General features: G+C 37.3%; 1 protein-coding gene across 1 annotated transcript in view; it reads right to left on the bottom strand.

Moving 5' to 3' along the window:
* The window catches only part of LOC111588111 (probable G-protein coupled receptor 158), an 83685-nt gene extending 73419 nt beyond the window's left edge, over positions 1–10266 (bottom strand). Inside the window, exon 1 of the mRNA XM_023298266.3 lies at positions 8958–10266. Coding sequence (XP_023154034.2) covers positions 8958–9817 — 860 coding nt within the window. The 5' untranslated portion in view covers positions 9818–10266. The remainder of the gene's footprint in view (positions 1–8957) is intronic.
* Between the last annotated feature and the right edge of the window lie 13374 nt (positions 10267–23640).

The raw sequence follows: 23640 nt of genomic DNA, 5'->3' as shown, positions 1-23640 counted from the left end.
TTTTTAATCGCATCCCACCACTAATAAAAAGGCAAACTAGCATATTCCATCATAGTAAATATGCAGATTAATAAATATTAAAGTGTAGCAAATAAATAAATAAACATTTTCGAAACCTCCCTGCTCACACTGATAGTTCCCTTAACTTTGATGGACACATTAGCGATGAGTTTGATCACAGATTTGCTGCTCCTCATTGTCATTTCTATGATTTGATCCATTTAATCAATTCAAACTTCTACTGCATCGAAGAACAAACTCTTCAAATGGAAAAACTGTAAAATGTAAAGTCTGTAACAGATGTTCATGGCACCTGACAGTTGAATCAACTTAATATCTTCAGTTTATTGAACTTTTATGTTCAGTTAACCTGATTATTTCAACCACTATTCAAGATAAGTGTTTAAATTTATGGTTTTAAGGCAGCAGATGAATTTGCGTGACTAAGTTGAAGAAATGTAAAATGAATAACTGTGGGATTTGTTGACAAGGAAAATATAGAAAATCAAATGACTTATCCTGAAAGTACAGATTTTGTTAGCTTATATAGCAGTTCTGGTGGTTCTTCTTAATTTTATTCTTGGTGTTCAACAGACAGTATTTCCATATGTGGTTTGTTTTCTGCATCATTTCAGACAGCAGAAGTTTTTACATTACATTAGAAGTGTGGAAAAAATCCTGTTTTCTTACTGCTTGAAGTTCCAAACAACAAGTTCAATACACAGAGACTTGTGGCCGAGGCAGCAGTGAGCCATCACAGATCCCCACTGTGAAATGAAGGAGGTTAAATACGGTTGAGGGATGTGACTGAAATGTAGCATTAGAAGAGGAGGAACTCTGCCTGGGACTTAAACTGGTGGAACCAAGTTCACTTCAGCTGCTGCCATATAACCCACTGTTTGTAGATTAAAGCACAGTTCACATCTGTCTGCGACTCTCTCTTTCATCTTGCATACGCACATATAAAGGATGCTTCTACTTCTTTAATTACCCTCTCCGGTGCATTTCTTCACCATAAAGCTGGCTGCACACTCCTATACATTCCCTCTCTGCTTTGTTTTTATGTGGAGCCTGACACCTGTTACTTCCATCTGCCTGCTGGGAAGTGGAACAAACAAGCAAGAAGTGAAGCTCTGGTCACCACCTCTCCTCAAGCTCAGCAGCAGACAGAAAGAGAAGGAGGCAAACATGTTGATAGCGTAAAGTGGTAAAAAGCATTTGTGTGTGTGTGTGTGTGTGCGTGCGTGCGTGCGTGCGTGCGTGCGTGCGTGCGTGCGTGCGTGCGTGCGTGCGTGCGTGCGTGCGTGCGTGCGTGTGTGTGTTTTCCAGGCTGCATTTACAGGTCAAGGCTTGGTGGATACTCAAAGGATGCCAAAATAGCGGAGAGATGTGATAGACAGCAGATCCGACAATCATCTGTGAACATGTGCGAGGCAACGCAAGGCACAATTTTAAGCATTATTAAGCAAACATATACAGCCACGACAGACAGGACTGTACTCAAAGACATGAGCTTGGTATGGAAAATCACCTTCTTTAATCCAACACAAAAGCATCTCACCTCTCACTAAGATTTACGCTAATCACGCAGCTTTCAGTTTCTACGCTGCACGTATCTGAAACAAACTTCCAGAAAACTGCAGGTCTGTTGAAACTCTTAGCTCCTTTAACCCTCCTATTGTCCTCATTTATGGACAACAAAAAATATTTTTTCCTTGTCTGAAAAAAATCCAAAAATTCAGCAAAAAAATTCCCCAAATTTCTGAAAATTTGCAAAACCTTTAGGGAGAAAATTCCAATAATTCCTTAAAAGTTTCCCTCAAAAAAGGAGTAAAAATCTTCCAAAAAATCCTAAAAATATCTAAACTGATTACATATATATCAGTAAAACTTCTAATATTTTCTTTAAGAACATTCACAAAAAAAAAATCAACCAAAATCCAGCGAAATTCGCTGAGTTTTGGTTGATTTTTTTGTGAATGTTCTTAAGAAATATTTTTTAACATTTCTTTGTTTCCACCAAAAAATTTTCAAAATTTCCCAAAAATGTTGAAAATGTGGACATCAGAAGTTTCACTGTGAAAATAGATTTTTTCCCCCACATTTTCAAACTGTAAAACGGGTCAATTTTGACCCACAGGACGACACAAGGGTTAAATCAAGGTTAAAGAGTTATTTGACTGTTGCCTTTGATTAATGACTATATTAATACCAGCACTGCAGTCACTCCTTCCACAGCACTGTAACTTTAAGTGATTTTATTTTATCTTTTTTTATCTGAGTTTTAATTTTGTTGATTATGATCATAAAATTTCATGTTGATTTTATTGCTTAAATTATGTTTTATTTCTATGATTTTAACATCTACCTTTTAAATCCTCTTTGTTATTTATTTCCTTTGTTATTGTAAAGCACTTTGAATTGCCTTGGGCATGAATTGCGCTATATAAATAAACTTGCCTTGCCTAGCTACTAAGTGAAAATGCTGACAATTTGGCCAAAACTAGTGCATTAAAATAAAACTACCATCAGTCACCAAGTTTGATGAAAAGGCATCCAGTTTAGAGCTAAGAAAGCGTTACCTCCTCCAAAACAACAGAAATACCAGAGCTTTTAACATATTAGCAGAAAAATTATGCACCAAAATGCCGATCAATCTGGTCCCTTGCAGTCAACCTCGTATTATCGAGGAAAATGTTAAGGAACTCCCCAAAATCCACCTTTTAAACTTTTCATGGTTTTTAACGTTTAAGAGAATGCTACACCATTAGCAGTACAATTGTTTACTTATGCTTTCAGAACCAGACTGGCTAAGCTAGCTGTAGCATTCTTCAAAATAAGATGATGTAACAGTTCCATTAAGTAGCTGCCAGTTTCAAATCCAGCTAGTCATCTCCAAACACTAATTAAAAGAAAAAAAAACACACACAACAGTGGTACATACTGATAAGTTATTTTTTTAAGGTGAGAATGGTCTTCCGTAGCTTTCACCCTGCAGGTGTGTTTGTTTTCTCTCTTTGGCTCCTCTGAACACGATAAACATGTTGCAAATTTCTCATCAGCTGTTCAGTTTTTGCACCTCCTAATAATTAAAATCGGTAAACAGCATCACCTCTGTGTGATCTGGTTTTGTAGTTCCGGTATAATCCTACCTGATGTGACTAGATTCTTCAGAGTGATGCCATATTTTGTTTGTTGTATCCACTGAGATGTTGCAGCTTTATTCAGGTGCTCATTTCCAGATGGCAAAGTGTTGCTTGTTGCACCTTTAAAGTCACCCTCGACCTTTGAGACAGCCAGAAATAATCCTGTCACCTTTAACAGCATCGCTGAATGTAAACTAATCAGCTGTGCCTCGGGGACGCCTCCCTCCGTCCAGCCCTCATTACCTCCAAATTCTGCTTCAAATCTGCAGCTTACATTAAGTTCACAACCCTAAAGGTCTTCTGGCAATGTAGACTCACTGAGTTTTGAATTTGGTTGTAGAAGGACAGCGAGGAAAAGTGGGGAGGAAAGATAACGAGAAAGACGACGAGGACAGAGTTTTGCTTTGAGACAGAAGGTCAAAGACGTGGTGGATCTGACTCCATCATCTCCACCAGCAAATGCTTTTCTCTTCAGAGCCGACCAACCTGCTATTTATAGAAATGTCATCACAGGACTGAGACGAGTGGAAGAAGCGGCACAACACGACTCGCCTTTACAGAAAGCAGAGGAGGAAAAGCGGCGTGCATCTGATTGTGTAGCCGCAGCCAATATTTACACTCAAGTGCATCTTTCTGAGAGACACACTCGGGTCTTGAATAACCACTTTATTGTGTTGCCTCCTAACTTGAATTCTCCCCTGGCTCCCTCTGCTGACTTGACAGCCAATTCGAACAAATGCCAAACCACATTACTGAAAGAGTGAGAGTTTATTCTTGATCTTGGAAATGTGACAAAACAATGCCAAGTCCAGGCTGAGTAGCCAGGTTTTCTACATAGTTTTCACCTGTAACACAGAGAACAAGTAAGCTCAGTGGTGGTTTTTTTGGACTTTTCTGCTGTGGAGGTTTAAGGCCAAAAGCTTTGGAAGAAAGGCAGTAAGCAAACCTTGAGTTTAAACTTCTTAGACTGCAATTTCCAAGCTGAGGAATGAATTTCAAGCCTGTCGATGAGTAAAGGAGTAAAAGCGCTCAAATCATAAGTACTGTAAAAAGGACACCTGAGCAAACTTCAATGACGGATAAAACCGCATGAAATGACTAAAAGCTCTTGGAAAAACTCCATTTCTTGGAATTTTGGCATCAAAGGAAGAAAAAACTGTTATTTCAATGCCCAACGTTTCACCTTCAAAGATGAGCTACTAAAAATATTGCCTCATATTGCGAAAGCAGCGCGGGGATTACGTCTCTGTAATCCACTGTCCTCTCTATATTCTAATGCAACTTCACAAATGGGATTTAATGCATGAGTTAAAGTATTCGACTTTGCTTCTTCTAAATGTCACAAATCACAGTCGCTTGTAAAATGTCACAATCATTAAAACTCACTCAAAACCCTCCTGGCTGGGGTGAAACAGTCGATTGATTTAATTATGAATTCATTCGCTGAATTCATTTAATCACACTTAACATTTCCACACACCTCGGGGCAGATCGTCCGTTTCTCTCAACTAGTTAAACATCCTCATCATGGCACGGCGATGGTTTTAGATGGGCAACATCCCAGACAGCCGATAAATCAGTTTTTTGGGAATGAACAAGCGGACAGACTGTCTGAGTCATTACAGCAAATTGAAACTGTGCCGTGGAAGAGACACGCTTAACTTTCTGAGCAGCTGCAGAAACTGTCTGTGGGATTTGAAAGCTAAGATTGAGGATCATGACGACTCCGATGAAACTGATTCAGTCGCCTTCGTCAGTGCCGGATCCCGATAACGGCGACTCTGCGGCACAAGTCCAGAGCAGCTCCTGGCCACGTCATGAAGCTACAAAACTGACAGTCCCCGGAGCAGGTAGTGATGCAGCAGTTTGCTCAGACGCACGTCAGCCGGGTGGATATTTGCCAAGCAGAGGCACAAATCACAAGCTGCTGTCGATAAACCGCCGAGCATGGCTTGTCACAATGTGATCCTGATTCTGTTTGTCTTGTTTATTGTCCTGCTTCATTAAAAGTGGATTTCACTCAACATGATGCTGGAGGTGAAAGTAGATCTGTGTTTGTTTTAACCCTCGTGTCGTCCTGCGGGTCAAAATTGACCCATTTTAAAGTTTGAAAATGTGGGGGGAAAAAAAGTATATTTTCACAGTGAAACTTCTGATGTCCACATTTTCAACATTTTTGGGAAATCTTTGAACATTTTTTGGTGGAAAAAAAGAAATGTTAAAAATGTTTCTTAAGAACATTCACCAAAAAAAATCAACCAAAATCCAGCGAAATTCGCTGGATTTTGGTTGATTTTTTTGGTGAATATTCTTAAAGAAAATATTAGAAGTTTTACTGATATACATGCAATCACTTTAGATATTTTTAGGATTTTTTTTGGAAGGTTTTTAATCATTTTTTGAAAATATTTACAAGAATTTTCTTGCCAAATTTGGGGGATTTTTTTTTAAAAAATAAAACTTTCAAGGAAACTTGTAAGGAATTATTGGAATTTTCGTCATGAAGGTTTTGCAAATTTTCAGGAATTTGGGGAATTCTTTCGCTGAATTTTGGGATTTTTTTCAGACAAGGAAACTATATTTTTTGGTGCCCGTATATGAGGACAACAGGAGGGTTAATCATGTTTACCGGAGGGCTGCACAGCGACTCGGTGGTTAGCATTGTTGCTTTGCAGCTAGAAGATCCTCGGTTCGCATCCCGGCCTTCCCAGGATCTTTCTGCATGGAGTTTACATGTTCTCCCTGTGCATGTGTGGGTTTTTTCTGGATACTCCAGCTTCCTCCCACAGTCCAAAAACATGCTAAAGTTAATTTGTGTTTCTAAATTGTTTGCAGGTGTGGATGTGAGCGTGCTTGTTTGACTGGATGGATGTTTACTGGACATAAATGCGTTTACAGAGCCACACTGTAGAAATGTGCCTCCCTTTTGAGGACAAAAACAAGTCAAGAAGAGCTTCCAAAACTGTCCAAACAAATATTTATAATGTGCACAACAAAAAACTGAATAACAGCCCAGAGAAATGTCTGCTCATTTTCAGACTCCAAATGAGAAACTTAATTCTCTTGTACTCTCTTAAAAGGCAACATTTCAAAATAAAAGCCCCTAGTCAGACTGAAACAAGGTGTCATAATCATTAAATTTTTGTGAGAGGAGCTGGTTTAAGGTGGAGCTGTCAGAGTTTCAGACTTTCTCTATGTGATTATCATGGTGGAAAGAATTCACAAAAATGATATTACTGGAATAAGTATAGACAATGTGAAAAAAGCTATAATCATTTAGTTTGTGTTGGCAGATGAATTGTGCTAGAGTCTGTAACCAATACTATACTTTGTTGTTCCTATACTGGAGTTTCCAGACACTTACTGAGGCTGGACTATTTACCATATTATCATGTGTGTAAAATTCATTTTGTGTCAATATTTCACTTCTTAAATATCATGGTTATTGTCAATACCTGTGTTTTTGACACCCACAGTTAAGAATAGTTCAGAAAAGTTAAGAATAAGGTTAGGTTTAGGCAACTCCAGCTTATACTTAAGTTATGGTTGGTCTTCAGAAAAGTTGCTGCATTTGCATAATCAATCAAAATGTTGTAGAAATTCACCACTAACTATTTTGAAAATCATTTCATCAGTTTGTGAAAGTCAAAATTCTCAGATTCAAGCTTCAGAAAATTTAATATTTCTTGGTTTCTTTCCTCGTCTATGACAGCAAACTGAACATCATTGGGCGGTGGACATTTGAGGACATCATCTTAGACTTTGGGAAACCCTGATCGACATTTTTCACCATTTCCTGACATTTTAGAAACTAAACAAGTCAGTTTATCAAGAAAATAATCAGTAGATTGATCATCACTGGAAATTATCACTAGTTGCAGCCCCAGTTGCCAAGCAATGAATGGAAGTCAATGGAACGTCCTCTGAAGCACAAATGAAACTTTGGCTCCAAAACATGGGAGTCTTCCGCATCAAGGACAAACTTTCTTTCTTTGAATAACGTTTTTCCTGGATATTTACTAAAAGAGCCATCAGACATGACTCAACACCGACACTGACGTTTGTGTGAGTGATCCACCTCTGCTTACACTGATCTAAGTGCCCCTGAAACTCACTGCGGTTTTGTGTTGCAGCTGTTGATATTTCATTGTTTATTCATGATTTAATTGATCTTTTCGAGACACTCTTGGACCGCAGCCTTGAAACACGAGATCCTTGTGCGTTTTTAGCCACCTAATGCTGCCCACACACACACACTACACACACAATGCCAGCTTGTATAGATCCCTTCACAAACAAACACTCTGTGCACAGGCTGCAGTGTTCATTAGACTGTAGAGGCACAGGTGTGCTCCGACGGATGGGCATTTAAATGAGGAAGGTCTGCTTGTGCCTGTGAAGATGCTTTACCACCATCTGGTTCTTTTAGGACTGCAGTTCAGCAATATTCATATTTATATTAAGTGCCGTTATCGTCAATTAAATGCATTTGATGGCAGTGATTTTATATTTTATTAGCTGGGATTAATTGATGGGTATTATCTATTATGTGTCATTTTTAGTCATAAACATGGACTTTAATGAAGTATTGTAAAAACACAGACAAATTATAACACTATTGAGCTGAAAAACAGTAAAATCTGATGCTTTTTTGGAGTCAAAACAAGAATGACAGATAGTCAGCTAAAAACCTTGACAATTATCTTTTTAAAAATGGAAAAAATACATAAAATATTTTACATTTTTATACATTATTTTTTAAAATTATGTACACTAGTGATCTCACTCACTCGATTTTGACATTTTTTATCATTATAAAACCTATTTTTTGAAATTACATTAAAATATTTTTAAATTATCATTTAAAATATGTTTTTAAATAATTTACACTTTTTTTTTACATTAAGTTCAATTATTGTCTCATACTTTGTAAAACATACTTAATAGACGACAATTTGCATTACATGGCTGCCTTTGAATAAATGCTCCTAATTCAGAAAAAATAACTTTATCCTTTATTGTTTTTGGTGTTTTAGTGGTATATGCCTTTTTAAAAGGTTAAATAGAGTTGGGAAATCTCATTGCTGGATCATAAACATAAAAAAAAAACACATCCCAGCAAACAGAGTTGTTGATGAAAGCCCCCAGAAAAGCAGCTTTACACCAAAAAAGACACTCCAAAATCAAAATGAAAACATTTAAATAAAAGGTTTTCTCCAAGCTCTATGAGAGCAGCCATGTCTGAAACATAACACACTCTTAAGCAGTTTTAAAACATAAAAAAAACACATCCCAGCAAACAGGAACCTTCAGGGAACGTTAATGTGAACATTCCTTGAATGTTCCTGTTTTCTGTGATTGGTATTTATGGTATATGGCTGCAATTCACATTAGTATTTATGTGTGTGTATATATATATATATATATATATATATATATATATATATATATATATATATATATATATATATATATATATATATATATATATATGAAAATTATGTAATTTACAGGTAAGTCGAGATAATGTTGATCACAGTGACAACTCTATATAAATACAGTATATTATTGGAAGGTCTAGTTCCAGTTACAAATAGTAAACCTTATATTCTGCTTTAATCAGTCATACAGTAATTAATTATTTAAGTAAATTACAGTTGCAACTCTGTAAAACTACAGTAAAACAACCTGCTGCAATCACAGCTGCCAGTTTGTCCAGTAATGTTACAGGAAAACTTGTGTAGAACACCTTATTGTTAAACAGAACTGCATTTTAACGACATAATAGGTCGTTTTTTTTCTCAATCTCACCTGAACTCTGGTGCTGAGTTGCTCTTAAGACCATAGAAGCCAGCAGACAGGGTGAGCAGCCAGTATGGCACAAAGGCTCCGTGTTCACACTCCAGGTACGGCGCAGACCACTTGATCTGGTTCTTGTCCAGCAGGTAACTTCCACTCTTGGAGCCTGAAGCCTCCGGGACTCTCCGGTGCGTGTGTGGCCTCCTGCCGTCCCGAAACTCGTTGAACCACTCGGACTCCGGGGCTCTGTTCTTCAGGTGGCGGTGCGCGGAGCCGGACAGGTCCTGTAGCACCACCTCCTTCTCGGTCCTGGTCGCCTGCAGGAAAACGTGGGGGCCCGGGGTCGGTGCGTCCGTGTGCAGGGTCACCACCGCCCTGTGGATTTTGGGGTCCCCCTCCAGGATGCTTTGCACCAGTGCGTGGTACCAGTGGATGTCCTTACGCAGGCTGAGCTCCCGGGACCTGTTGGCTTGCAGGATCATGTTGAGGAAGTTCGTGGCGTGCGCTACGGTGTCCAGGATGCTGTGCAGGGAGTAGTGGGAGGCGACGTGCAGGCCGCCCCTCAGGCTGCTCAGCTCGTACCTCCTGGAACAGTTGACCTGCCGGAGCGCAGAGGAGTCTCCGGTGTGCAGGAAGGCGGTCACCACCCTGGGCAGGTCCTCCTCGATTTTGTGCGCCACCACTGCGCGCTCGGTGGCGGGCAGCGGGTAGTAGGTCGGGTGCTGGTGGGGCGGCTCCCTCTTGATGTTCTGGGTGCTGAACACCGGCGGGTTCTTGTCGTCTCGGTCATTGTCCGACCACTCCACGTAGCCGTAGTTGGAGCCCAGAACCAGCCCCGTGTGCAGGAGCAGCGGGACGACGAGCAGAGCCATGGTTCCTGTTCACACCGCGGGCACCTGGCACGGCGTGGAGAGCATCACCAGAAACACTTCACAGAGCAGCCGCCGGAGAATGTCCGGGATTTCACAGCCATGATCTGTCCGAAAACCTAACAAGATCCTCACTTCTCATCCCGTGCATGTTTGGAAATCACACACTTTCCGTTCGTTCTCCTCTGCAGCGCGTTCGGACCTCCTCCGTGTGATCAGACACCTGAACTACTCCGACTCCTCTCCTCCATCCGGCCGCTGTGTTTGTACTCCAGCTCGGTGAGATCCATGTGAGAGGATGACGAGATCGCAGCAAATCGTTCTTCAACTTCCGTCCCTCCCAATGAAACCCTAATAGGCCACCTGAAGTGTCGCCCACCGGTGTGTGTGGTTGTTTCTTACTGCCTGTCTGCCGGAGGTGGGCGGAGCGTGGGAACGACCGGAGCCGCCCGGTGCCCGAAGTAGCTGCTGGAGGAAGAGGAGAAGAAAGGAGGCGGTGGTGATGAAGAAGAGCCCAGAGGGATGAAGACGGAGGAGAAACCTGGCAGGAATTGCTTCTACAAATAGATTAAAATAAACAGATTACATAGTAATGTGGGTGACGGGGCCAATAGCACTAGAAAAAAAATAAGATATGTAGTTAAAAAAAAGCACAAAAAACAACTCACATTTAAATGAGTTGGGTTGAAATAATAATGTTGGTAACTGTGTCAACTTATTGTGTGTATTTTAGGTGTAAGATTCCCACATTTGTACATTCAAAGGTAAATTCAACTTGAGGTAACTTAATGACATTGGATTGATAATTTCATTTTTCTTCACCATTAGTTCAGAATTTGAAGTTCTTTTCTTGATTTTACTAGATATTATCTGCAATTTAACAAAACAGAAACAAGGTGTAATTTAAAATATTTTTTCCATTTTATTTTTTAAATTATTTTTTAAAAATCAATTTTTTTTGTTGTTGCATTTTTCCATCTTTGAAGTACATTATTTTTATTCAAATACTTGCAAATATCTGTATAGTTTCTGTTGACTATTATGTTTTTTTATTATTTTAGGATTAACATGTAAATTAATGATTTGTTAAATTATCTGTAATTTAGCAAAGCAGAAACAAATTGTCAGACAAAATGTATTTTTATTTTTTTTAAATTATTTTTTTAAAAATCGAATTTTTTGTTGCAGCGAAATTCGCTGGATTTTGGTGGATTTTTATGTGAATGTTCTTAAAGAAAATATTACAAGTTTTACTGATATATATGTAATCACTTTAGGTATTTTTAGGGTTTTTTGGAAGATTTTTACTTATTTTTTTGAAAATATTAACAAGAATTTTCTTGCCAAACTTGAGGGATTTTTAAAAAAAAAAAAAAACTTTTAAGGGAAACTTTTTAAGGAATTATTGGAATTTTCTTCCTGAAGGTTTTGCAAATTTTCAGAAATTTGGAGAATTTTTTGCTGAATTTTTGGGGGGTTTTTTTCAGACAAGGAAACAATATTTTTTCGTGCCCATAAAAGAGGACAACAGGAGGGTTAAATTTATCATGATTCAATGCTGAAAAGCAATAAAAGGAGAAAACTTCCAACTGAGATGAATAGTTTTTCTAGGTACTGTATATACACAGACATACGTACAGTAATATATATAGAGAAATAATTATGGCTGTATGTGAACAATGGAAGACAGAAGATCAGTCATTTGTGTGTGAAGCCTTTTGTGTAAATGACAGTGTGTGTTTCTCTTTGTGCAGCCTTTCTGTGTCTGAACGCTTCATGAGTCCATCATGCTGCTGATCATAAAGAACAATGACAGCCCCGTTTATGTCCACGCGTCTCTCTGTGTGTACACGTGTCCATCTCATTCAGCGCTGACATTCTCCAGGGCTGATCAGGAGTCAGCCCCTGACTGTAAATGGGCGGCGCAATTCGCCCGGGGTGACTCGCAGGCCGTTGCCATGGCAGTGGAAGGTGACGACGCACAGTTCTCCCCATGCTGTCGGCTGCAGTCAGCGATGAGGACCGTAGGCTGTCTGGTCCTGCAGCATCTACAACTAACCGGCGCTCACACACTCATCAGCCTGCCCCACATTTGCACACATAATGATGCAAATGACAGCCATTCACATGCAGATGAATATCTGCTGACAGACTGGTGAAGTACTTGTAAACCACACAAATCTATAATTTCATTCTTTCTGTGCATTTGCTTAAAATTAACATGCAGCCTCGGGGCCCTGCTAAAAGAAAGGTGTGTGCATAGTGAAGCTGGTAAAGGGAAAGTCGAGGGGGCATCAGAGCGAAAGCGACGAGACGCTGTACGAAGGGACTGCTCCTGCCCCTTATTTCATCTTCTTTTACAAGCTGCACTGCCTCCCCAGGTCTGATGAATATTTGATAGGCATTTGCTGCTTCATCTGCATGCTTTACAACTTCGGTCCATACAACCTCAACACTGGTAGACTCTGCTGCACCAGTTGTTCCTTCACCCACGCTCCCTGTTCTCCCAGAGGTTCCTTTACATTTCCTCAGAAGGCAGCAAAAGGGAGGAAAAAAGACCTCGGAGTGAAAGGGTATTTCCTCTGATGCTTCTTTCTCCTGCACGCAGGAGTCTGTTTGTGCTGCCGCACCCATGCAGAGAGCTGCGTCTGAACTGAAGCAAGTGAAGTTGGAAGGTGTTGTCAGTCGGAAGGTGACCAGGGATTAGCAGATGTTTTTAGCCTGAAAAACGGCGAGCTTTTAAAAGTGTGCTTTAATGAAAGTCTAATCAAACAGTAGCTGGGAAAGGCGTCAAAAACTATTCTTCGCTGCTGTGTGGATGTGGGAGGAAAACACTGAGTTCACTGACAAGGAGATCCTTTCCCGAGGTTTCAAATGTTCTCCACAGTCATCTGTCTTGATGCATATCGCAGGTATATAAAATTAGATTATTTGTGGCTGTGAATTATGGGGGGTTATGTGCTATTTTCACAGATGCGGCTTCCTGTCAGAACAGCATCACCTGATATTAAAGGTGGAGTTTCAGTCACATCGCTCCATCTGTGCAGATGTATCTTTAGAAACTGTGAAGAAAATCACAATTCTGTAAGTGGGAATACATGTTAAGACTTTAGTTGCTGTAAAAATATTCACATTTTACATAAATTAACTTTATAATTGTCGGTTTTTCTTAAAATAGCATAGAAAAATCTGTAAAATTATAGACATTATCTGCAAAGTAACAACCCAACAGTTATTTTAACCCTCCTGTTGTCTTCATTTATGGGCACCAAAAAATATAGTTTCCTTGTCTGAAAAAAATCCAAAAATTCTGCAAAAAAAATCCCCCAAATTTCTGAAAATTCACAAAACCTTCAGGAAGAAAATTCCAACAATTCCTTAAAAGTTTCCCTTAAAAGTTTTATTTTTAAAAAAATCCCCCAATTTGGCAAGAAAGTTCTTGTAAATATTTTCAAAAAATGAATAAAAATCTTCCTAAAAAATTCTAAAAAATTTAAAGTGATCACATATATATCAGTAAAACTTATAATATTCTCTTAAGAACATTCACATAAAAATCAACCAAAATCCAGTTAATTTCGCTGGATTTTGGTTGATTTTTATGTGAATATTCTTAAACATTTTTAACATTTTTTTTTCCACCAAAAAATGTTCAAATATTTCCCAAAAATGTTGAAAATGTGGACATCAGAAGTTTCACTGTGAAAATATGTATTTTTTTCACATTTTCAAACTTTAAAACGGGTCAATTTTGACCTGCAGGATGACACGAGGGTTAAGTATTATGCTAACAATAACAGGAAATTGCATTTATATTTCTTTTTTTTAAACAGACAATTGACTGTATTTTTCTGCCTTCTTCAATTATATACCCATTTAAATGAAATAATTATCCATAATTTAATATGTAGCTCTTATGCCCATTATCAATTTCGCATTTTTCCTCGTAATTTTAAGGTAAATATTTCTAGTTTTTAACGTACTTTCACATTCAAATGCTATGTTCTGAATGCAAATGAAATATTGTTGGAGCTCTTATGTTCTCATGGTCCCTAGCATTTCTTTCCTGACTTAAAACTTCTATTTTTGTAAACCAGTCTCCGCTTTATGCTAAGTACACAAGGCATTTTTAGTTTTTCATTTCCTCTTAAGGGGATTTGCAGAATTATTTGTGAACAGTTGGTTGATGTTGTCAATTTTCATCTGAATAAATTAAACAGAAGTGTCTTGGAATCGGTATGGGTGTGCAGTTGAGTTCTCTTCCAAAATAAGATTGCTACTTGACAATCTTGAGCATGTGTTCACACTTTGTTGAAAGTGTTTCTTATTAAAATGAAACTTTCACTAACTTTTGGGTCTATCAGTTGGATTGTAATAATTCAGGGAAGAAAAAAAACTGCTTAACAGTGGCGTTTGTCCACAAAACATTCATGAAAATTTGAATAATACTGTTTTTGCACTTCATTTGGATTAGGATACTTTCATTTAACGGTTTTTAGTTTGTCAACCGTTGTTATTTAGAGCATTTAGATAATAGAAATACAATAAGCATGCTAGACACTTTTGATCACCAACTTACTTTAAATGATGTGTTGATGGAATTTGCTACTTGTGTTTTTGGAGTAGAATAATGCAATAAATAAGAAACTCCCTGACTGTTTTAAGCTCAATCCTGTGTGAGGCAGTTCATGCGAAGTTGCTTATCAGGACTTACTCTGTTAAATGAAACACATTTGGGGTCATGTACGCCAGATACAGGCCGTCACGTCTGACATTAGTCAAATAGCAGCTCAAAGTAATGACTGTTAACTTTAATGTCAAGGCCCACTTTCCCCCCCACAGTAGAATCAGTCACCGATAAATGCCAACACTCCGGCTTCCAGATCAACTGCAGTTGCCTGATAAAGATGAAAAATGCTGCCGAAAAGTGTTACCGTGTTAATTTCCCAAGGTGCAGTCTGCCAAAGGAGGGACAATTTCTCAACTGATGCCGGTGAAGAAAATCATTTTAGTCTGCAAATATCAGCGCCGTGCTGCAGATTAATGACCTGAGTGTGTAGCGCAACGGTATCTTACCTAATGTTGTCAGAAAATGTGGTGCCTTCAAGGTTCGGCATCCATATTCATACCCTGAGTGTGTGTATATATATCTACAACCGTTATACTGATGACACGCTCACTGTTTAAACATGGACGTACAGATGATGTCTAATTGTGCAACAGTAGGTGACAGCTAATTAATTCCCATAATTAATCGCTTTGTTTCAGTTTTATTAACAATACTGCACAGGTGGTATTCAGAAAAAAGATATCCAGATGTTCCAATGACAGTGTGACAGTGTGAGTGCTGTTGCTCAAGTGTCAGAAAATGCAAATGAGTGACAAATTAAAGGAAAAACCTGAATCCTATATGAGCTAATATTTAATTGCTGGACTTTTGGTACCATAGTTGACAGGTATCATAGTTGACCCTTTTACTGTTTTCAGGCCTAAAATCAACATGGCCGACTATAATCAAACACCAGACAGATTCTTCTAAATATTATACATACAATTGAGTAAAATTGAAATTGAAAGTTATTCATAAAGATCTTGTAGTAAACTTGTTGACATGCCATAAAACCACACTTGACTCACACACTACTTTATATTAAATAACTCAGAAAGCCTTGGAGTCTTGCCAGTCTTTTCTTCAGGAGGAAATGACATCACGTGGAGCAGGTCATGTGATCTGGAATTAACACACTTCCTGGAGAGGTGTTTTTGTAATGGGTACCTTAGCTGAAACTACAATGCAATTTGTTATTTTCCATATAAAATTTGATATATTGCCAAAAAAAATCTGTCATGATTATCTTTTAACCTAATAAAAAGAACACAATCAAAACAAATTTTGAATAAGCTCATTGTATTATTGTTTAGCCAATTAGAAAGTGGTTGTTATTAAATTTGGACGGTTATTTAGTTGACATTTTAGTGATATCCAGTCATTTTTTTATTAATAAGCAATTCTTTCCACAATAAATTATGGAATTAGTAAAAACATGGTCATAATGAACATAAACATTATTTTTTTTTAACTTTTAATAAAAATGTATGCAAGATATATCCCATGTATTTCAAAAGTCCCTCAATTATATATTGACCCATATACAGTGAGGTGATCTGGAGTTGTCTTCTCTAGGATCACAGTGCCCTTATCTATTGGGTATGATTTGAGTCATACACTATGGCCTTTACTAGATCTCAATCTAATTAAACACCTATGGGAGACTCTTGGCAATCATCAAAACACCAAATGAGGGAATATCTTGGTCTGCACAGTGGTGTGGTGGTTAGCACTTTTGCCTTACAGCTTGAAGATCCCCGGTTTGCGTCTCGGCCTTCCCAGGACCTTTCTGCATGTGTAACCGCCCCGCAGATGAAGCCTGTTTTCAGATTAAATTTGTCCTGTGAAAACCAGGAGAACAGAATGAGACGGACAATGGATGCTGTTCTTCTTCCCTCACTTCTTACCAGTCTGTTTATTCTTATTACACAGAAATGTATTTCACAAATGACACTTAAAATGCCTTTATAGCACTTTTTTCCCTCCAAACTTCCAGATGTTTCCTTCCACATTGCACACAATCCAACATGTATTATGCAATAGCACAAACAAAATCCACAAAATGTGCCACTAACAGACAATAGGAGTCCCATAAAAGCACTGGCAAGCCTGGTTAAGTTGATACAAACCCTTTTAACACACAAAAACAGATACAGAACAAAAGAACACAGAACTATACATATTTTAAAAGAATGTCAAAGGAGCCCCACAAAGTTAACAAAAGCAAAAAAAAGAGCGCGAAAACAACAATAGCGCAGCCATTAAGTGCTACTCCTAGCTGAACGTAGCCTGCTAGGCTAATACTTGCTAGCATCTAGCGAAACGGACATTACAATACAAAAAATACACATACTGGCATCAAAAATACCGTCCTTACGAAAATACTTAAGGCGTAACAGATAATGTAAATTGTTTCTAACTTCATGTGCACTTTATGAAGATAACTAACCTGTGAAAACCAGGAGAACAGAATGAGACGGACAACGGACGATGCTGTTCTTCTTCCCTCGCTTCTGCCAGTCTGAAGACGAGGCTGCTAAACACACTAAGCGGTCTCTGTAAAAGGTTGAGCCCCCTTGTGGCGTAATCTAGGAACTACACCTAGACAAGCTTTATACAAAAATTCAAATAAAAAATATTCCCATTCACAGATTTTTTTTACATGCAATTCAACACATTATAACCAATATACATTACAAAAATGTGATCACACATTTCTGTGTGTCACACATGGAGTTTGCATGTTCTCTCTGTGCATGTGTGGGTTTTCTCCAGACACTCCAGCTTCCTCCCACAGTCCAAAAACATGCTTTTTTAAAAAAATAACCCTTAACAAAACCATGTCGTTATGAACTTCAGCGACATTAATAGAGATATTGTATTCTCGTTAATTACTCATGCAAAGTTCCAAGATAACTTAATTACAACCACTCCTCAACGCACCGGTGAGTGTGCTGTTAGAAATTCTGGGCCCCTGTCAAGTTTAGGCACGACAGCCTCATTTACATTAAACCCACAGAGTTTTGAAAGCCTCGTCTGACAGCACGGAGCTGTGTGTTGTTTCTAAAAGCACTATGGTCCCTGGAGATTTACACTGAGAGATGTGTAAATGTGTGTGTGTGCCTGGAAAAGCCTCCATGAGCTGTCTTGTAGTGTAGATGCGAAGCAAGTGTGAACAGACAGGTAGGGAATCAGCTTGTCAGGAGGAAGAAGACGCTCTGCAGCTTACAGTTCTATGATGATACCTCAGATCCTGTAGAATTACACATAAGCACACACCCTCACTCAGATGTTGCACTCAAACATCTCTGTATGACTGTTCGGTTTACTTTCCTTCTTTCTTCTTCATCGCACAGGATGAGTTATTCAGTTTCGGTGAAATGTCACATAATAAAATGCAGTCTTTGCTGCCATCTGGAGGTGCAGCTTTGATGTTCATGGAACTGCTGAGTGGAGGATACTTTAGTGATGGATGCACCAGATCAGTACTGATTTTCAAAAACTTTTGTCTCATGACATTAATCCAGAGCTCGATAAATCTCTGGGATTAATTAGGATCAGTCTAATAATCCAAATCTATCCAGTAATGGATTGTCTGCACTATGACCAGTACTAATTGAATATTTCTGCTGGATTATAATGACTTACTTTTTGGAATTACGCACAACCACATGGCTGAATTAAAGGGGTTGCCCAGAACCAAGCTCCGGACCATGAGCCTTCACCTCAGCTGCCCCTCACATCTGGAACTCTCTCCCTGGCCACCAGAGAGCTCCACAGACAGTGAATGTCTTTTTAAAAAAGGCTTAAAGACCTTTCTTTTTAACAAAACTTTTAATTAAACATGCTGCTGAAATAATTATTTTCTTTATTTTTACTGGTTTATTTTGTTTTTATCCTTTTAAATCTTTAAGGTAGAACTTTGAGATTTTGCTGAAATGAAATGTGCATTACAAACAAAATGTATTAGTATTATTGCTGTATTCCTGCATCTCTACCTGTCTTACTTGTACCACTTTACTCTCCAAATGAATAATCAGGACTAGTTAGGGATAGGTTCAGAGGGCAAGGCCAAACTTATCATTGGGTTTGACTTGGTTGGTGTCTTAGGTTAAGCTTTGCCCTTTTAGTCCCTGGACAATTTTATGGTTGACTAGTTGTCTAAACACATGAAGAGGTTGGAAAAATTTAGAGCAAACACAGCATACACAGTTATTGCAAAGTTGATCAGTTCTTCATTAGCAAATCTCCAAAGTTCATCCATCATCTAAACTGTGTTTGCTTAAATGGGATACAATAATAAATAAGCAACCTAATTCCCAAAAAAAACTTTTTTTGGTGCTAATTTAGTGGCGATAGTAAGTACGATTCATATTCCCATCCATTGTTTGTGCAATATAATTATTACATATTGTCAATTTTCATCTCAGCTCTGTTCTTACATGATAATGGTCTTGGGAATATTTGCATTTCTTGAAGTCATTTTACATTTTCTGAGAAAATCTTTTAAAAAGTGGGTTTAATGTATTTTTGACTTTTGACAGTACAAAAAGCTGCTGTTTTTTCTAATAAGAATGCTTTTTTTTTACTGTTTGCATAAGAGTCATATGAAACCTTATTCATTAGTTTGATCTAACAATAACACGTTTAAAAAAAAAGTGTTAACATGTAAGATTTTTAGGGAAGACCCCTAAATTCTTCTTAGAAATAAACCCTGTTCACTCCATAGACACCAATGTTATTCCTGTAGCTTGAAAGACAGCTACTTTTGATAAAACTGGGCTTGTAGCACATTGTCTGCCTTGCAACAATGGGAAAGAGGCACCGTTTATGTTTTGACAACCTATATCTAATGAGTTATTGATGCTGGAAGTCCGAATCTGTGAATATCTTTCCAACTTTACTGAACTTGGGGCCACTACCACCTAAGGAGTGATATATTTAATTTGGAAAAAAGCATTTAGCCATACTTAAAGCTTTAAGTGCTTTATTAACACGGACCTAAAAATTTTGTATTGTTTTATTATCACAGGTTCTGTCTGAAAAGAGGTGGCATCATTTTAAACAGTGAAATCAAACTAACAAAATGTAATGACCAACCAGTGAGCAATACTGGATTCTGCAAAAACATAAACAACTTTTTTAAAAATCTAAATCTTATCTTAACACAGTTAATGTATTAACTTATTTATGTGTGTATGCATGTATTTATTGATTTATTTAGTACTGTTAACATATCAGAGTTCTGAGTGAGTTTTTCTTAAGATAGACAAAGGCCATTTATTGATTACATATAGGCTCTTAAATGTTTATTAAAAACTAAAAAGCATTTTAAAAAAACAACTTAGGCATTTATTGAGTCACTAAAATAGTGTAGAGTACAGACCACATCAGCATGATTATAAGCATCCTCTGGTAAATGAACAACCAGATACTGATGTCTCTCACCATATGGACTTCAGGAGATGACTGGGGGATGATAAACTGTGACCTACTGGTTGGGTTCTCTCTGTTCTCATGTTTCTTACATGTTTGTCCCCTGACAGCCGGGTCCTAATGTTTTTTGAGCAACACACCATACTATGACGTTTTTACAATGATGGTTCTACTATGGAACCAGTTTGACATGTTCAGGTGTTCTTTGTGTGAAAACTCAGAGATTTCAGGGATCAGAAGGTGGTTTTCAACTTTCTTTGTTAACTTTCTGCTTCAACTTTAAATTAAATTTCCTTCACTAACCCAGCCCTCTGGACTTCCAGTAAGCTGTGTTCCTATTGGCTGTCCAGGTGGCAGCTTGGTATTATCAGTAACACCTGAGCAGCTCAGTGTCTTCCTGCTTTATTTAGCTGCAGACAAACATTTCCTCTGCTTCTCTCCACCACAGAACTGGGTTTGGCTCCATTGCTTTAGTTTGTTCTTTAGGCGTTGGCTTGCAGCTTCCAGCAGTAAAATAGACTTTAATGTGTTTCTTGGTGTGTTTTAGGGCTTTGTACTGGATAGTTGTAAATGTGGTTCTTTAGCCACAGTTAGCACATGGTGCTAATGTGTGCAGTGATTAGTGGATTTGGAGCAGCTGAGTTGTGTCTTTATCTTGGCTGTAGTGAGTCTTCAGAGGTTTTTGGTCAGACACATTCTGTATTCTTGTTTATGAACCAGCGTTGGTTGTCCAGAAGGTAAGAGTTCCTGTCCTGATTCTCTGTTCTCAGAGGTTCTCTGGTAGGCTGCAGGAGACTTTAGCGTTTAGGTTGTGCTAGTTTGGTTTTTGTACGGTTTCATTTGGACGACTATCTTGAGGCCCCTCCATGTGGTTTAGTGAGGTTTTCTGCAACAGTTCTACAAAGCAACCTGCAGCAGAAGAGACTTTGAGAGTTTTTAGGAAGTTCTGGAGACCAGACTTTAGAGCAGCAGAAACATTTATCAGCAGTTTGAGCAGGAGAAGGTGAGCTTCAGAGTAGAAATGAGATGGAAACCTTCTTGACCCGTGTGGTGAGGTCCTGTACCAAGAGTTTGAGCAGGTTGTGAAGAGTCTGTAGTTCTTTGGTCTGAAAGCACAAGAAAAGTCGACTCATTAAATGAGAAAACAGGAGATATTGTTGGTTCTTCTGTCGCTCTGCAGTTTCCAGTTTCCTTACACTGAATATCAAGTTTATATTTTAAATGATTTCCCATGTGAGCCCAAGAAGACTTCAATAAACTCCCTCCATCCCCTGGACACAACATATTTTATTACCATGTTAAATGTTTTTTTTTTGTTTGTTTGCTTTTTTTAAAAAATGTTTTTGAGTTTTAATCATAGTTTTTTCTCTTTGCTTGTTTAGGTTTGTCATCTGTGTAAAAGGTGCTAAACAAATAAAGTTGAATTGATAAACTGAATAATTGACTAACTCATGATTGTGACAACAGAAGTATTTTAATTGTGATTTAGGGTTTATTTCATTTTTAAGGTTGGGGTTAAAATCTTGACAGAAAAAGAAGATTAAAGAAATAAACTACATAACAAAAAGCAATTAAATCAAACAAAAAAAAATTAATACAATAAAACTTTTAAAAAGTTTTATTGTTAAAAGATTTAAGAAATTTAAGATGTAATTTTCTAATTAAACATTTAATTTTTTAATTAAATGTTTTGTCTTTTTAAAGGTTTAATAATCTAATTAAATGTTTTGCATTTTTTAAAATGTTTAATATTCTTGTTTAATTTTATTTTTTAAATGTTTAATTATGGAAAATATTTTATCTGTAATTTTTAATATTTGTATTTTAAAAATTTTGTTTAATTTCATAAGGACATGTATCTTGTTGAATTATCTAATTCAATATTTTGTCTGTTTAATAGAGTTAAACATTAAATACAATTAAATTATATGTACATATACCACCTTTTAATATTTAGTTTTCTTTTTAAATGCTTCATTGTATTTTCTGTTTAATTCCTATTTGAAGTTTTATTGTCTTTATGATGTAATTTTCTAATTAAACATTTAATTTTTTAATTAAATGTTTTGTCTTTTTAAGGGTTTAATAATCTGATTAAATGTTTTGCATTTTTAAAAATGTTTAACATTCTTCTTGTTGAATTGTACTTTTTAAATGTTTAATGATGGAAAATACTTTATCTGTAATTTCTAATATTTGTATTTTTAAAATTTTGTGTAATTTCATAATGACATGTATTGTATCGTGTTGAATGATCTCATTCCATATTTTGTCTGTTTAATAGAGTTAAACATTAAATTACATTAAATTATATTAAACAGACAAAATATGGAATGAGATCATTCAACACGATACAATACATGTCATTATGAAATTACACAAAATTTTAAAAATACAAATATTAGAAATTACAGATAAAGTATTTTCCATCATTAAACATTTAAAAAGTACAATTCAACAAGAAGAATGTTAAACATTTTTAAAAATGCAAAACATTTAATCAGATTATTAAACCCTTAAAAAGACAAAACATCGGTACCCGTATAGCTCAACGGGTTAAGCGGGTGACCAATGTACAGGGGCTGGTACCTGACGCAGCGTCCCGGGTTCGAGTCCCGCTAGTACCCTTTTGCTGCAAGTCTTCCCCCGACTCTTCTCCCCCGTTTCCTGTCTGTCTCTCACTACACCTATCCAAAAAAGACAAAACATTTAATTAAAAAATTAAATGTTTAATTAGAAAATTATATCTTAAAGACAATAAAAGTTCAAATAGGAATTACACTGTAAATACAATGAAGGATTTAAAAAGAAAATTAAACATTAAAAGGTGGTAAAACATTTAAAAAGAAAAACAAAGATTTAATCGAAACATTAACAGACTGTCTGAAGGTTCAAACTAACAGAGAACTACTCAAGAACTTTTAAGATTTCAGTCCTCAGACTGTGTGAAGGTTCAAACTAACAGAGAAGTACTCAGGAACTTAGAAGATATCAGTCCTTGGACTGTCTGGAAGTTCAATCTAACAGAGAACTACTGTGGGACTTAGAAAATTTCAGCCCTCAGACTGTGTGAAAGCTCAGGTCCTGAGGACTCGGGAGGTCTGGAGGCTTTGAAAGTCTTGGAACTGAGGGTTCAACCCTCCAGCACAAAGGCTAAAGTCCAACCTCCTGAGAAAAACGATTGAGTCGAGACTCAAGTTAAAAAAAAACTCGAAAATGGCAAAAAAAATAAAAAAAAATAGATGATAAATGCGCAAAAAAAAAAAGTATGGCGCGCAGCTTGGAGGGAACAGTGGTCCCAAAACTGTTGATAAATTATTTCTCAATAAAACCTCATAACCAGTTACATAAGCACACCCTCTTTACTGACCTCTTTACCAATAAACCCCAAGACATAATCCATAATAATCCATAAAATCTTTATTTGCACCAGCCCCATGTGAAAATGACATCAGTCTGTATTTGTAGAGCATCTCACGAATGTAGCAGCACCGTTTAAATGTTTCATAACACAGAATATAAGCAAAGAGTATATAGGGATACAGACAAACATGGGAAATAAGAAACGTGCTCTTCAATAGTTATTGTCATTATTATTACTAGTAATATTATTTTTGTGTCCACTACAACCCATACAATCATCTAGTGTAGTCAAACAGGAATGTGTGCATGGCGAATCAAATCCAAAACAATCCATGAACCAACGACCACGTCTTGATTGCACTTCATATTATTGACCACTAGATGTCCTACTCGAGCACTGTGTGTCATTGAGGCCTCG

The sequence above is a fragment of the Amphiprion ocellaris genome, chromosome 10 (genome assembly GCF_022539595.1).
Source record: "Amphiprion ocellaris isolate individual 3 ecotype Okinawa chromosome 10, ASM2253959v1, whole genome shotgun sequence".
In the NCBI taxonomy this organism is placed as follows: domain Eukaryota; kingdom Metazoa; phylum Chordata; class Actinopteri; family Pomacentridae; genus Amphiprion; species Amphiprion ocellaris.
The sequence above is the reverse complement of the archived record's forward strand: the minus strand, read 5'-3'. Positions and strand labels throughout refer to the sequence as shown.